Source organism: Paramormyrops kingsleyae, chromosome 9, assembly GCF_048594095.1.
Source record: "Paramormyrops kingsleyae isolate MSU_618 chromosome 9, PKINGS_0.4, whole genome shotgun sequence".
Classification (NCBI taxonomy): domain Eukaryota; kingdom Metazoa; phylum Chordata; class Actinopteri; order Osteoglossiformes; family Mormyridae; genus Paramormyrops; species Paramormyrops kingsleyae.
Genome location: NC_132805.1, coordinates 33,209,638 through 33,226,183, shown reverse-complemented (window position 1 = coordinate 33,226,183; position 16,546 = coordinate 33,209,638). Strand labels below are relative to the sequence as shown.

Genomic DNA, 16,546 nt, shown 5'->3' with positions numbered 1-16,546 from the left:
ACCCAGTGCAAATGCCCACATCTGCTCCCAAACAGCACACCCCCCCCCCCTAAACTCCACCCCCAAGCGACGGCAGGTACGTGACTGAGACGGTACAGAGTCACGCCTGAAAGAACTTCCCATTCCGACATTATATCTTGAAAAGTAAGACGGCGTGAGCAAATGCAGCTTGCAGCTAAACTGAGCAGCACGATTCAATGCGTGCCTGTATGGGGGCGGCCTGTCAGGGGAAGCAGCCTGAAGTTCATGACAAAGACATATCGAGAGGGGGGGGGGGGGGCGGAGGAGAAGGAACCGTGTGTGAAAACACGCCTTTCTCCACCCACCTAGCAGGGAGACTAATGGGTCCAGGTGACCAGTAAAAGACAGACGAGCATCTGGTTGGGGGGGGGCTGGGGGGTCTTCATTTAGCAGAACGAGATTTCCATACACAGCTGGCCGTCAGAGGATGCAGACCCGCACATGCCTGTTTGCCAATGTTTCTATTAGGTTACTTGGCAACTAAAGTCTTCTCGGTAACTATTAGGCAAAGGTGCCCCCCCCCCGGTTCCCTACACGCAGCCCTGCAGGACAACCTCAGCCTCAACCCACACGAGTACAGCACAGGTGCCACCTTCACGAGACGAGAGTGTTTGGGAGTCGAGACCATCTCCTCATCTAGCTGTGCTGCTCACAGCTACTCCCTTCACGTAAGGAACTCGGGGGGGCATCTGAGGCTCTGAAAGTGCATTTTCATCAGTTCTGACAGCAGAAAACAAAGCCAAGCATCACGCTAGAGCATGGGTGTCAAACTCCAGTCCTGGGGGACCAGAACCCTACACGTTTTTGGGTTTCCCCTCATTTAACGCACCTGATTCAACTCCTTGTGCTAATTACCACACAGCTCTTGAGCTGAATCATTTGTGGTGGAACAGGGAAAGAACCAAGCTACACAGGGCTCCGGCCCCCCCAGGACTGGAGTTTGACACCCCTGCATTAGAATATGTCCAGTCTGCCGAAGTTGATCGACTCTTCCCTAGAGATGCCAGCACCGAACATTACTGCAGCATTGTGTGTTGACATTACAAACTAAGCGTAATATTCCACACATATTAGGGCATATATGTACCACATTAGGTTATCAGCTAAGGGATTCACCCATAACACAGACACCCTCAGTCCTACAGGCATCAGACAGGGGAAGTGGAATATTCTAAGCCCCTGGGCAACACCTCTGTAACATCAACACTCCGACCACCTCTCTCCCCAGACAAGGAGCTACGCTTCCAGTCGATAAGTCATTGCTGAGGTGTTTGCTGGAGGTAGAAGACCAGGGCTTTAGGTTTTGCTGGGGGTCGGAAATTCTATCTGTGGCAATGCCCAGTTGCCATGACGTCGCCGGGTGCCCCGGACTTACAGAGTTCTCCTCATCCTCCTCCAGCTCGCGCTGCTGCTCCTGGTGTCTCTTGGCCTTGATGTCCATGGCCTCCGTGATCAGGTCTCGCAGGATGGACACTGGCTTGGCGTTCTTGATGAAGGGATGCTTGGGAAGAGAGAGATACAGCGATGGAGTCACAGAGGGTCGGCGACATCGGTAATCGGCACTCGCGCCAATCGCGCCAATCGCGCCAATCGCACAACCCTCAGAATGGATTTACATCCTGATTCACAGCCGGATCGCCAAGGTGACTCAGTCGCCGTGCAATTAATGACCCCAATAAAGCAATTAAGGGCTGAGGAAGAGCGTAAAAAGCGGCATCGGGACTGGAGCGGCCGACGACCACGGCTTGACTCAGGAAGCCGTGCCTCTCAGCCCAGCTGCGGCACACCCGCGGTAAGGAAGGGGATGAGTGCCATCGACATTACGGCAGGCCGGTTTACGGTTTCGCCGGGGGAAACCGCCGCTCGTTAAAAAGCCGTTAAGAAGTGGCGCTGCAAAACCCACCTTGGGTGGAAATAAAACCCGAAACCGCGTAACGACTTCCCCGCTGCAGTGTGAGCTGGGAGGCTGCCGGGGGACACTAACAGCTTGGGCAGCGCTCAGGGCTCCGGAATCAGGCAAAAATAACGTCAATTACCAGTCGGCCAACAAGCCGCCCCACACTCTGGGTGGGGGAGCGAGAGCATCTCCCGACACCTCAATGCCACACGGACTGCCAGGTCAAATCTATACTTTCCCTCTTGCAAATTCCGCGATTTAAAAGTATCAAAGAGACCCAATTAGGGTACTCCGGAATTAATTATTTTGTTCTGCTAATCAGCACGATCGGCAAACATTTGGAACATAGATTCTGAGCTATTTTTAAGGCAAAAACAACACCGCGGTGCGGAAGGGTCCAAATCCGACTTCCACCGTGCGTCACACAAACATGATCGTCTGATTTGCCCCCAAGCTGAAATTTGCATGTGATTTGCAACGTCCTGAAACTGTGGCCAAACTCAACACTGCATCGCGGTGAAGATGCAGGACTGAGGGCAGCCAGCCCGCAAGTGGCGTACGCTTAGGACCAGATCAGAAACAGGAACAGGGGCCAGGAATTGGGTTTTTAAAAATAAAAAAAAAAAAATACACAAATTGGACAGGTCTAAATTTCTTGTGGATGTAACTCTCACATATTTTTACCAGAGCGACATATTTCAGATCCAAGAGGCAGCAAGGTGACATGTGGAGTGTTTTCTAGTGGGTCTGACATGGCAGAAGTCGGGGAATAGTGGAGCTCAGGCACTGTGGCTTCCATGGCGGAAAGCAGACGGTGCAGTGTGGGAGCCGCGGACGTGGGCTGGAGCCGCGCGGCTACACTGGCACACACATGCGCGCATGCGCACGCACACCCACCCACGCATGCACATGCACACGCACACACACACACACCTGTAAGAGCTGTGTAGCTGTAGCCCTCTGCTCAGGGTTCTTCACTAAACACTTCTTCACAAAATCTGTGAACTCGTCGGTCCAGAGCTCAGGCTTCCGGAAGGTTGGAGGTGGGTTCGTGGGAATCATGAAGATGGCCTGTCAAAGGAGAAGCATGGAGCGGGAAAGGAAAGAGGCGGTTAGAACCCAGGATCCACAGTCACCCCCCCCCCCCCCCAACCTCACCACATAATCTACCGGCTCTATCAGACTGTAAATCTGGCGAACAAATTTGGAGGAGTCTAGGGTTTCCAGCGTGACCGGGATGCAGGAAGCCATTCCATCTGCTACCAATGTAGCCGCTTCCCATTGAATTTCCGCCTGGGGAGGCGGTCGGCACGGCAAGCCCCCGGAGCTTTGCTTACCCAGCATGCACCCCCATCCATCCCATATACCTACTTGCTTCTCTCAGTTCAGCCATACAAGCCACCACCCGCCCCTCCTGATACAGCGGCAGTTGGATGACCCCCCCCCTCCCGGGACATCTGATTGTGAGGTTACCTAGTACCTTGCCAAAAAGTACAATAGGAGAGACTTAATTATCTCCTCCCCCCCCCCCCCACACACTAAATCAAATCCCATGGGTCAGACTCTTTGGGGGACGCAGACCCCCATCACCCCCCCACGCTTTGAAACAGGCCTGAGCTGGACCTTCCAAGAGCAAAGCTTGGTAACCATACCTCTACTGACAGCCTCTTCATTAACAATGAAACACTAACACCAAAGTTCTGGAACTGGGCTTAAACGGACCACAGAGTCAATTATCAACAATGTGAATAAACAAACACCCCCTAGCACAGGATAACAGTAACACAAGTTGGACCCGACTAGGTCCGGCCCAGCTGCCAGCTGGGACAGCAGACACCGCAAGGCACTGTGTCTGGGGGTGTCTGGGTGAGAGGTGGGGGTCCGTTTTTACCGGGTATTCTTCAGAACACATAACATTCTCCCCCACATCGGGAGTCTTGTCGCCACAGAGATCGGATTCTTTCCCCTTCTTGTCTCAGTGTTGATAAAGAAGCTGGCAGAGTCTTTTTCCATGTATTGGTGCATGGCACCCCCCCCCCCGCCGACTTGGAAAAAATAGCAGGCTGGGTCTGGGACGGGTTGGGCCTCCTCCCGTAACGCCGACGGGGCAGCGAGACATCTGGAGGCTATTTGGGGGGGTGAAAGGTACAAGGCGAATCCCCAGGTCCCCGCACAGTAGCCCCCAAACGTCGCCCGAAGATTCCCGCTCGCCTGAGCGTCCGCTGGACAAACAGTCGGCGTGAAGTGAAAGGTCAGAGGGCTTAAATAAGTTAACTAATCAAATGCTTATAATCCACGTCTAGCCAGAAGAAAAATAAAGGGTTTTTTTTTTTTTGGGGTGGGAGGCCGTCATTTGACACACAGCAACAACTGAGGGGGCGGCATGTTTAACACAGGGCATGTGAGCAGCCTCTAGGGACCGCAGGGGTAGCGGCCACCCCCCCCATTCACACTTACAGATGGCCTGAAATACCGCAAAGTCCATACCAACGGGGTCATTTCATATTTATTATTGGTTTTTGTGTTATTTTATTAAGAACGATCAACGGCAGCGATTTCCCACAACTGCTTTGGGACTCGCATGCAAACACAATTTAATCATGACCCCAGAGCGGCACATTTAATAGGAGGAACACTACAGAATAGGAAGCAGGCAGATGGATGCGGCTCGAGCTCACTTACGCCCCCCACAGGACGCTGTAAGTCACGCAGGGGGGGCGCAGTGTGTGGAGGTGCGTCACAGCTGGAAGCTCCTTCAGCTCACACCCGGGCTCCCTGAGGGCGGGACTCAGAGCTTCAGCAGAAACGGGATCAGCAACGCGTGCGCCGCTCACCGTCCTCACGGAATTCACATTGTTGATTGGGAAACACTGATCGGTAACACAGAGATGCACAGTTAGCGGTCAAAGAGCTGTGCAAAGTGATTGCAGGTTCGAGCCTAAAGGTTCTTATCCTGATCTGCTTCAGCAAACCACACTGTGCAATCCGCATGCAGTTCGGCCTGCAGCGGGTACGAGCTGCCAACCAAATAAACTAGCACTAATGCAACACGACAATGTCAAGGCTGCAAGGCAGGGACACCCTAACACCCTGCGTGCAGTAACTCCTGCGATGGCTTGGCCATAGGGCTCTATGCATGGCCTCGTTACAGCCTATGGCTGGCTTATAAACAAATAAAAATTCTTTACAATAATAATTTATGCTGAACATGAGTCAACATTTGCTGACTTTCCAGAAAATCGATGCCCTCAAAAGGTCAAGGGGATGATTTTCGACACATTTTTAAATCCCTGTTATCGAGCTCCGCGTGTGGCTTGGGACCAGGCTTCTCCACGAGATCTCCGGTTTATTGCCAGGATGGAGGAAAACATCAAAAAAGGTCATGTGCTTCTCAGGCGAGTCCACACAGACGGGAGAAGTCAAGCGAAAAGAAAGGCAGAGCGTGAAGGTGATTAACCTGCAGCCTTTGAGCCCTGAGGCCGTGCCCTTATCGGCACCGATAATCTCACCCTGCTAGAGAAGGTGGTGGCTATCTGGACCACCATAAAGGAACCACACAAGTAATACCTTCATAATGCTACTTTCTGTCACCTCCAGACCGAAGGGGGACCAAACCCAGAGGCCAGAGGATAATGGGTACCATAAAGTTAACCTTTGTCCTGGACGGTCAAGGCGACATGATAAACGCCTGGCTACGGGACAACTGCAGAAGGGGTGGGGGGAGCGGGAGTGATCCAACGGTGAAGGCAAAACAAGCCCGGCCAATGAGAAGACACTGGGGGCGGGGCAAACTAGCACTCCTTAATCCTATTCCTTTTACAGCTGTCTAACTACCAAGTTTTCATTCTGCTATGCACTCAAAGGATCGATTCAACTCGCTGATTGCCTAAGGGAGTGAATTCAACCTTCTCTCTCAGCGGCGACCTCGCCAGCAGATAGGAGATGGAACGCACACATATTCACTGGCCTGCCAGAACAGACCATGACCCTGCAGCGGCCTACTCAGGGAGCCGCAGGCGGCTATTGGTGGGTGACTGTCATGTGACCATGCTGGCAAGTGGTATCATAAGAAGTGCTGCCTCCTCAGGTCCTTATCTTATCACCAGCATCAGAACCCAGAGAAGATGCCCCTGTCCACTCAGATAAGGTCTCTTTTACACCCCCACCAGTGCCAGGCCCGGACCGCCCACTGCATGCAAGTATATCACCGAAAATGGTGAATGGGAATGAGAGGCAGGAGATTGCCAAAGCTCCTCTAGGAAACAGGATACAGGCACAAGAAGCGCTGTGCGTCCGAGGAATTTCTATACATTTCTTTAAAGATTTCCAAACAGACGTGTTCCCTCCATTACTTGGGCCAATGCAAGCAGGAGCAGATTGGAAGACCGGCCATTGGCAGCAAATTCAAAGTTCTTTTTTGAGAAAAGCACAGAAGGATTAAATCACTGCCTCGTAATTGAATAAAGGAAACTTTACTTGAGGTTAATGGCATGACCAGCTGGTTAGTATCAAACTAGGGAACAACTGGGTACAAATTGGTCGCAAGGGAAGCAACAAAAACCTTAAGTATTTGAAATGAGATTTAATTGTTTGGTTTAACCACAAAATAGTATCAATGACCTGAACCACACTGGAAACAAAATGTGTATTCTCCAGTGTAAGGCAGGATGTGATCTGACAAGCCATTTTGTTTGCTGTTGTTAGAAGCAATATCACCATTAGAGGGCGCTCATAACAACATTTTATTAATGCAGGAAAAACAATAATAATAAAAAAAAACTGCACATCGTCCAATCCTCAGAGGCAAATGTACTGCAGATAAATGTGGTTTTTGAACACATCCTATATCTTTTAATAAATTCTTTCCATCCATCCATCCATCCATCCATCCATCAAGTGTGTATCCGGTGGCGGGTCACGGGGATGAGGGCAGCCTGGAGTCCGTCCCAGGCAGCATATACGCAGGACAGGAGCCCAAACTAGACAGGATGCACGGACACTCATATATACTCATATATATATATATAAAAACTCACAGACATAATGGTCAGTTTAATTCATGTCTGCACTGCAGGAGATCAGGGCACATGGAGGAAGCTGGCGGGTCGGATTCAAACCGCCATCCCTGCAAGGTGTGAGGTTCCCACCAACACGCCAAAATATCATGTCATTATTTGCCATTGGGAAAAAAAACATTATCAAAATACTTTACAGCCATTTCTGCCTCATTTCTTTGTTGACATGACAATCGACCATCATCCTCAGCAAGAACTAGGGCTGGGCAATTAATCGAAAATTAACCAACTCAGAACCTCTAGTCCAGGGTTCTTCAACTCTGGACCTCGATTCCAAATCCAGGCCGTGTTTTCTGTTCTCCCAGGTAGTTGTTTAATAATTACTGATTCTGATTGGTCAGAGACTTCACACCTGACTGACAGGTAAAGGAAGACTGGAAAACCAGCAGTGCTCGGACCTCGAGGACCGTGAGTTGAATAACCCTGCTCTAGTCAATGTAATCTTGCCCATGTCGGTTACTTTATATTCGTAACTGAGAGAAAACCAGACTCATCAAAGTTTATGATAAACCGCCAAAAACGAGCCACCCAGATGCAGTAGTAAAACTACAATAAGCTATACTTTATGTACAGTACTGAACTGCATTTGAATTATACACAGTTCAGTAATTTAATTTGTGCAGTACTATAATTTGAAAAGCATTTGAAACAGCTGTACTGTATTTTGAAAGAGTCAATAAAATTCAGTATGTAGCAATGCTGTCCATTTTGTTACCTTATATTCATGCAATAAATTACAAAAGGTAATCTGCCTGAGACATAAAAAAGAAAAAAAAAACGGCTATAATGATCATCCGCGTATAGTGATCAATTTCACCCAAACAGATGCGATAAACGGTTTAGTTTACATTTCTTGCAAATAAATTATTTTCTACTTTTTCAGGGAAGTTGCTTTTTACATTAAAACTAAAATGTAACCTTTCTCGTAAGACGTTTACATTTCAAGCAATTTGTGCTTTGATTTCAGTTGTTTTCAGTTTAACCATAAATGGTTCCTCCCATGAGTTTCCTTCAGTTATTTTTAAATCATACAGCTATACAGCCTTTCATTAGAAAAAATATCCCAGCTTTAATAGTTCAACATATTTATAGTACAAACCTTGTCAAAGAAATACGAGGGCAAAAAACCAAAACAAAACAATCGTTCATTAATTGTAATCCAGGTAAAACACTCAATTAATCGTGACTTTGATTTGAGGAGATATAGCCCAGCCCTAGCAAGAACCTTGCTTCGAACCATCCCAAGTTACGGTAATACAGAATACCGCAGTATTTTGGCTGTACCAAGCTACTTGGCGACAAAACTACCCATTCTGAAAAATGTATTGTGGAGGACTCCCCTTTTATCAGCAAATACCGTAACAGTGACGCATTTGAATATACCACTGCAATACCACGATATAATGTATGATTATATGAAAAATTATATACTGCCCAAGTCCACTGTCCTATTTTGTTTCACTGGATCGCCCCCATGCAGTTAACACTACAGCAGCTGCGCTACTGGCCTGAAGGGCAAAATTTTTCATTTACATTTAGCTGGTTAGCTGGATTACAATTTTTTAAACTGTTTATCCTGGTTGATGTTTTACTGCAGCAATTGAGCTGCAGTAAAACTGGAGGGTGCAAAAAGCGAGACCCCCGGTGCCGCTCGAACTGGGTCCACGTGCACTGACTGAACCTCCACTGTGCTTAGCAGACATAATATATCACTGCTTTGTTAACGAGCACATTCATCTGTGAGGATTTAATTAAAGGCGCCGTCGGCCTGAAGCTCGCGAATCCTGCTGGCTCCCGTTTGGCCGGTTCCCAGCTCTCAACCTGCCGGCCGGCCTAAGCAGCTCCCCTCCTGTGTGAAAACACACGGCCCGTGTCAACCGCATCGGGGGGCCGTGAACGGGCCACGCGGTCGAGCCAGCATGGTGTCCCGCTCATTTGGGTCGGTACTCGTCAGGCACAGCCAAGAAAAGCGAGAGCAGGTGGACGGGGGGGGGGAAAGAAGCCTGCCCACATTCCGCATACTGTAGAACCTTCTAGATCTGAGCGTAGCGCTCAACGAAAGTTATTCATCCTGTAATTAATCATGTTTGGCCAACCCACTGTCACACCGTTCACAGATTTATTGATTTAATTATGGCTAGTCATAATGTGTTTAGGGATGGAACAAGTGGGATTTAGTGTATGCACTGTGAGGGATGACTATTATTACAATTTCCCATAATGCAATGGCACTGGCAACCATTCCGACTTTGAGGAATGCAGGCCACCCCAGGTGTCGCTGGACCTTACTCCTGCACCACCGTGAGCCAAGACAACGCAGCAAGACTCTATTCAGTTAGCAGGCGAACTCGAGAAGAACTCATGGAGGGGAGGGGGCATTCAAACATGTGTGCGTGTTCAATCTTTAAACAGGGCGGGGGCAGCTTCAGTTTAAGGTCACACCCTCGTGCACACATCGCATTCTCCGGCTTTCCGAATTGCAACAATTCTGGAAGAACTCGGTTAGCCAGGTCCTGAAATGAGATGCATGACTGATAAGAACAATGACAACAAGCGTAACCGCAGATCCTCCCGATGACCTCACGCGATGTGCCACCCGCACGCCAGGCCAGCTATCTCGCTTTCCGAAATCCACCCTAAATGCTACGAGTCCCGGTGCCGAAAGAAGCCGCCCCCCCCCGTGGAAAAAGCGAAGGGTGAGCTGATCCTTATCTGTGCGACGCTGGCCAGCTCGCAGCTCCTAACCTTCCTATCGTCGCGGCTCAAGGATGAGCGGCAAATAAAACCCTCTGCTCAGCGCCAGGAATGCGTCCCACGCTTTATGGAGGGCAAAGGTCGCAGTCAGCTGGCATTCAGAGGTCGGGGGGGGTGGAATAATCTTATCTCCCATCGGCCATAAACATCGGGGACGGCAGGCAGGGAGAGCGAAGATGCGGAGGAGGTGGGCGGAGCCCTCGTCCTTCTCCTTTAACCCGATGACACCTGCATGGAGACATTCCTGCCACCCACATTAAATGCAAGACACTCATGCTGTGCTCAAGGGTGGAGTGGTTTAAGCCCGGGTGGGTCCAGTCTGCCCCTCTCTCCCCCCCCCCATCCCACCACAAGTGGGCAGCAGCCGGTCTTAAGTTTACAGGCTCAAATCATAGACAGACCCTTTATGACGCAGCAATACGTAATTTGGCGACTGAAGAATAACCATCATCCAGAAAGAACTGGCGCACAGAGATCATATGAAAACAGAAAGGAAAGTGCACCCTGAATGGTTTGCTACTCATTAAGCACAAAGGAAGAATTTCATTTACACAAATGCTACCCTAATACCACATCAGTAGGACGGAGCACTTTGTATTTCGAAAATGAAGGAAAAGACCAACCAACAGCCGGAAAATTAGGATGCCAACATATAACCAATGCAACCTGTTTACTGGGCAGACACAACCAATCAGAAATTGCAGAATGGAATGTGGCATAAACAAAAGCTACATTCTGGTATATTTTCAAAAAGGAAAAAAAGAAAAGGTTAGTTTCTTTGTTTTATAACAGAGTAAAGATGAAATGCTTTCAACTTTAAACACTGTTTCAGTGGCATATAAACAGGGTTACCCCGCCCTGACCTTTACACAGATGTGGCCCTCCCGCTCACAGCTGCAATGGAGCCCTCTCATGCTGTATACAATTTCTACTGAAAGCAGGGTTATTTGTTTTCGTTTTAAGTGTAAAAGGCTCTGGAGAAACGGTCTGAGATTTATGCTGATAACTCCCATCCCAGTGCAAGGTCCCCCCGTCCCAGCGACAGCTCTCCAGCTCAAATAGCACGTCCTCTTAATTTGCTGATAACGCAGGCCGGCCTTCGCCCCCCCCCCCTCCCCCTCCCCCTCCCCCTCCCCCAAACCTTGAAAACAGGAGAGAACGAGCATGGTGGTTCAGTCAAAAAACTGAGTCCTCATTAAAGACGACATGCTATCATTCTGACGGCGGTCGAATCTGGCCTCCATGCTTGCCTGCTGTTTCCGATGTTCCCCCGAACCGACTGACATGCAGGCAAAGCCTTCCCATTATTTACGTCCTATAAATGCCTCTTTTTAATAGTGCTGTAAAGCTGGAGCAGAAACCAATATGGGGCCAGTCATGATTACTATATTGCATCGTTTTAGGCAACAAAGTGTTGCAAGTTGTAAAATCTTTTAGGTATTTGCTGAATTGTATATGCTCTGTATAACTTGTGTAAGTATTCAGCACTGTATAAATATTTAGTATAGTGTACATATTAACATGTGGCAACCCATAGTGAAGTTTGCATCATTTTGGCAGTATTTACTACTATATATTTTGCACAACCACAGAGGCAGCGCAGCGGCTGCTGACATGAATCAGGCCCTGGCTCTGTGTGCGTGCAATCTGCACACCCTCTCCGTGGTCATGGGGCTTCTCCTCTGTTACTCTGCTTTCCTCCCACAGTCCACAAACCGGTGCCTTCAGATCGCCCTGGGTGCATGTATGTGTGTGAGAGAGAGAGACCGCCAGCGACTGAGTCAGGGAGAGCCCGACTTCAGCCACGCCGGGTATCTGGGCCAAGTTGAGTCAGCACTGAAGATGGATGGATGAATGGATCTTTTTTGACTTTTTTTTTTTGCCAAGGGGGCGGGGGGGGGGGGATTTAAGCATGCAGACAGAAACTAAAGCACCGTTTCTAAGTACTGTGCGTCAAAACACTGGTAGCCAGCCGTTACTAGGCCATCTGGTCGTTTAATCACCAATTAACTACCGTAAACCATTATCATTTAGTAGGAGCACCTTTGAACACGATCAGTGTGGAAGAATCTCGCACCAAGGGAGACTGGGACCATAAAATCGGTCATCGGAGGCAGAAGATACCAGTGGCAGGGGTGAAGGCCGAAGGTTCTGAGGAGGAGATAAGGACGCAGAGCAGAAGCCTTATCCCACACGGTCCTGATGGGGACTCTGGGACCCCAACGCCATGAAAGGGGCCCTCTTACACAACGCAAAGTAAACGCTGCTGTCATGTCATAAACTACCGTTCAGAGGCAGCCGTAAAGAGGCGTGCCGTTTACGACGCCCTGCCGTGCCGTCCGCTCGTCTTTACACAGCCTTTTATAAGACTGGCTCCTAAAATCAAATGCAAATGTTATTGAATAAAAACCAAACATGAGCCACCGTGTTTCGGGGACGCTCACCTCCAACGTCGGTCCGGAAGTCGCACGGCAAATGGCTACTGTAATGTTTTATTGTCTTTCCCAGAGCAGCATAACACTGCCCACAGTTTTTTTAACTTTTGCACCACAACATGTTGAAGGGCATGTACTTGGTTTAAGCACCAGCATTAGAAGTACTACAACAGGACTGTGACACCGTAACTTTCCCCCATTGGTAAAAATGGAATCTGATTTTTAATTACCGTAAAGCAGCGCAAATATTAAACAGTACTTGGAGTTACAGATATTGATACAAGTTTGGAAACACAGTACATGCGAGTAGAAGTTAAGAACTTCATGTCAGGGTGACACGGATCTCCAGCTGGAGCCTCAGTTCGTAATGGGACAAGTGCATGATGGGAAACCACAATAAAAAAAAAAAAAGCGTGTTACTCGATATGGCATTAAGACAGCAGTGTTCCATTCTCCAGTCGACTTCTGCCTCCACAGGAAGATGCGCAATAAGACGCCGTTCCAAAACCAACAGGAACGGCCCTCAAAGTGTCAGAGGGAGATCAAGATCGCAATAAAAGTCTACGCGAACCTCCCGAGCGCTCGGACAGCTTTCAGCGGCGGTCGGGAAGCGGTGAGACGGCAAACGAGGCCCGTGATTTAATTTTACATCTTTGACGTTGGCAACGTTAAAGAGGAGGCAGGCAGAGAGCTTGGAAAGCTCTTCAAAGCCACACATTAAACATTAGCGGGAAGACCTTCTCAGCAGAGACGCTCATCTGAAAGAAGAAGAACACGGGGGCATTAAGTCCTTCCCGGTGATCCCTAACACAATCCGGCACCAAGACAAACTCTTAGGCTCTCCCAAGAGGCCATGGCAGCGAGGATGCCCCCCCCACCCCACCCAACAGGCCGTTTCAGTCCTGAGCCATTTACCATTTGCGAAGTTCCAAGCCGCGAAACAAATTGGCTTCCTACTGGTAGAAGGGGGAGTGAGAGGGGGAGGCAATAATTTGGAAAATGCATTTAACAAAAATAATGAGTTTCATTCCTGGGCTGCCTGTGGCACGCAGCTCTGTTAGGTCCGGCAAGCTTCTAAATTACAGGCTGCAACATTCCGCCAATCAGCACTTAGCCCTCCAAAACTGAGAGAGCTGATTGGCAGTAAGAGGTTTAAGTAGTTTTCAGAATGAACACTATACACATTCAGAACAAAATGCTGATTTAATTAATAGTCACTTCTAAAATAATCATGAGAACAGCTATATTCATAAATAAATCATTGCAAAATTAACCGGTACTCAATAATAAACAGCATGCTGAACTGGGGTGACACATTAAAGGAATATTTTTTTTAAATGGCAGAAAAATGGAGGATCTTAATGCCCAAGGCAGCGTTTCACTCCATCACAGACTATTATACAAAGCATTTCACCAGCCTGACTGCTGACTCTGCAGTACATCAAAGCAGGGAACCCGACCACCAGCCGGGGCAAGTTCTGCATTTCCAGCCCTGGTAGGTCTGTTTTCAACAGGCCACCACACTGCCAGCTAATTGAAGCCTCATTTGGTAACACAGGATCAAATTCACCCCCACTCCCCTGTTTTAACCAAATTAGTGCGGAGTGGAACCTACCGGACGCTGGTTATCACATGGCAGGTCGACGGAGCTACCTGACAGCGAGATGGGGAGGTGCGGGGGCTGCGAATGAAGATCTTGACAGCGAGGGGGCTCCCAGAGGCTGCCCCCATCCAAGTTCACGACAAGGCCGCCTCCCCAACCAGTATGCTACCTCTACTTGAGCATGGCAGGGACCAACACCGTCTCGCCTCCACACCCACTCAACAGGAATAACTCCGACTGTCACTCCTACCAACAAATACCCCCACGGTCACAGGAAGGTCACGGGCATCAGGAAAGTGCTGCACTGACACGGCAGTAAAGTAGCGAGAGTTATGAAGAGGGTCTCGACCTGAAGGGCTCGTCCAGCCCACGTATGTCATCGGCCGGGGTCCACAGAACCATCGGGGCCTTGCCTCTCTGTCCCCCCGCACAGCCAATGACCCAAGGTTAAGAAAACAGGCCCGGCTATATCAGCAAGGGGTAACATGCTCAGAAAGAGCAACAAACGGTCTAAATTTAGAGGCTGGGCAGCCCCCCGGGGGGTCGGGCTGCACATCAGGCTTGTGACAAAATGGAGAAAAGTTTTAATGCTGGAGGCTGATCCCCGGCAGCCACCCGCTCCCCCCACCCCAGTCCTCCAGCAAACTATTTTCACCACGAATAGACATCTCTAAGAAACTGAGGTCTTACCATCTGTCATCTTATTTTTTAAGATTTATTTTATCTTTATTTTTATCTTTATTTTAAAGTCGTTATTCTATTCAGTTTTCCTCCAATTCTTTTTTTCCTTTTCACCTCTAAAACACCATCCCTTTGCACCAACTTTCTGGTGAGATCTGCACTGCTATAAGCTTTAATATTAACAGATTAATATTAATAATAGTTTCAGCTAATTGATAACAGAAGGGTTAGACCTAATGAACATAGTACTGTAGTACTGCGACGTTATATAATTTCCGCTGATTCACTTTAATGTGGAATACTTCAGAATCCACCCCCCCCCCCCATTTCAGAAACGTTCCGGTGCACGATGACAGGCCGTTGGTTGACGTCTTGTTTATAAAGACCGGCTGCAGACAGACAGAGATTTACGGCCAAGAACAGGACAGCAGCTGAGCATGTAACAAGTGGGGCAACTGATCTTGTTTTAATTTAATCTACCGTTCCCTGGCACCACCCCCCCCCCACCCCACACACACACACACACACACACACACTTCAGGGGAGTAAGGCCTTGTACAGCTCTGTTAAAATACTCGTGCTGCAAGGAACAGCAGAGGATTGAAAGAGCTACCTCTTTGGGGGAAGAAAGGGATGCTAGGGAAGTGGAAGGTGGCAAAGAAGAAGAGGCACGAAGAGGAACAAAAGGTGAAGCAGGAGAAGCTGAAGATGGTGAAGGAGAAGAAGCGTGAGGAGAAGCTGAAGACAGAACACTAACAAACAGCACCAATATCACAATGAATCTGTACTAAAGCAGTCAAAAGCGGATGGGAGGGATCACCATTCACAGCGATCCACTGCTGGGGAGGCGCTGCAGATGGTGCTTCTACTCGGCTGCACAAAGGGCATGGAGACTGTGTCCTGCCACTGAAGCACTGTGTACACCAGGCAGAAACCTTCCCATACAGTCAGCGGCCCTCTGATTCCCCCCGGTCTGCACACTGTGTCCCAAACAGGGACCATTCGTTCGGGAGTTCTGGGAAGGATTGGGGAAACTGTGCCTATTTCCACAATACAGACCAGAAGAGCAGTGATAATTCCAGATTCAATTTGCGGGCCCGAGACCCTCCAACACGGATACTTTAAAATTGGAAGCACTGTTGCAGGATATTAAGGGAAAGGGTGAGAAAAGATGAGAACATTATTGTTCATAAGCTTCCAAAGGACCTTTGAAACCCAAAAACAAAATCAATTCTATTTTTGAGTAAATATAAACTAAGCAGTCATATTAAAGAAGCCCCTTCATAATTACAAACACTGAGAGATGGGATCTGAATCAGATCAGTGTTGTATGTTTACGTTTCCATGTCTGTCTTTCCGAAGTTGATCTGGCAAATTAACTTGCAAATCGGCCAGTAGCCAGACACAGGCTGGGAAAAGCTCACATTAACCAACAACACTCACCACCTAATAAGAGTGTCATAAACATGGCAAAAGACCAGCCGGTTCGGTACCACAAACACTGAGCCGGGCCACACAGAGATCCGCATTAAGCGGGTGGGGCTTCAACACCCTTCCATCACACTTGTTTATCACCCCTCACGTCACCCCTCTGATGCAGCTTTTCCCCCCCAAAATCGTTCCCCGTTTGCGGTATTTCGAAAGCAAGCTGAGGTGACTCACTCTCATCTCCATCACGATTAACTGTGACTCAGCGCAGATGAAAAGCAGACGACCTACCGTGTATGAAAGCTTAAGATCATAAAACACTATTTCGCAATTGTTTTTAGGAAAGAGAGGCAACCATGGATGAGTGGGTTCTGGGAAAGGCTGCAAACCAGGAGACTCACCCTCATTGGGTGGATGTCCGCGTAGGGAGGCTTGCCCTCCGCCATCTCTATGGAGGTGATGCCCAGGGACCAGATGTCCGCCACGCAATTGTACCCGATCTCCTGGATCACCTCTGGAGCCATCCAGAAGGGCGTGCCGATCACTGTGTTGCGCTTGGCCATGGTGTCCTTCACGGGGAAAAGAAAGCACACGCGTCATGGGGGAACTTTCCGGAAAGAGGCACGGGGAGAATGAGAACCCGATGAGCGCG

The 16,546-nt window shown here is 48.9% G+C and overlaps 1 protein-coding gene across 1 annotated transcript in view; it reads right to left on the bottom strand.

The window, feature by feature from the left end:
• The window catches only part of stk3 (serine/threonine kinase 3 (STE20 homolog, yeast)), a 54,964-nt gene that overhangs the window by 24,091 nt on the left and 14,327 nt on the right, over positions 1 to 16,546 (bottom strand). The window contains exons 6-8 of the mRNA XM_023814201.2: positions 16,296 to 16,463; positions 2,852 to 2,989; positions 1,397 to 1,522 (exon numbers count right to left, since the gene is read on the bottom strand). Coding sequence (XP_023669969.1) covers positions 1,397 to 1,522; positions 2,852 to 2,989; positions 16,296 to 16,463 — 432 coding nt within the window. The remainder of the gene's footprint in view (positions 1 to 1,396; positions 1,523 to 2,851; positions 2,990 to 16,295; positions 16,464 to 16,546) is intronic.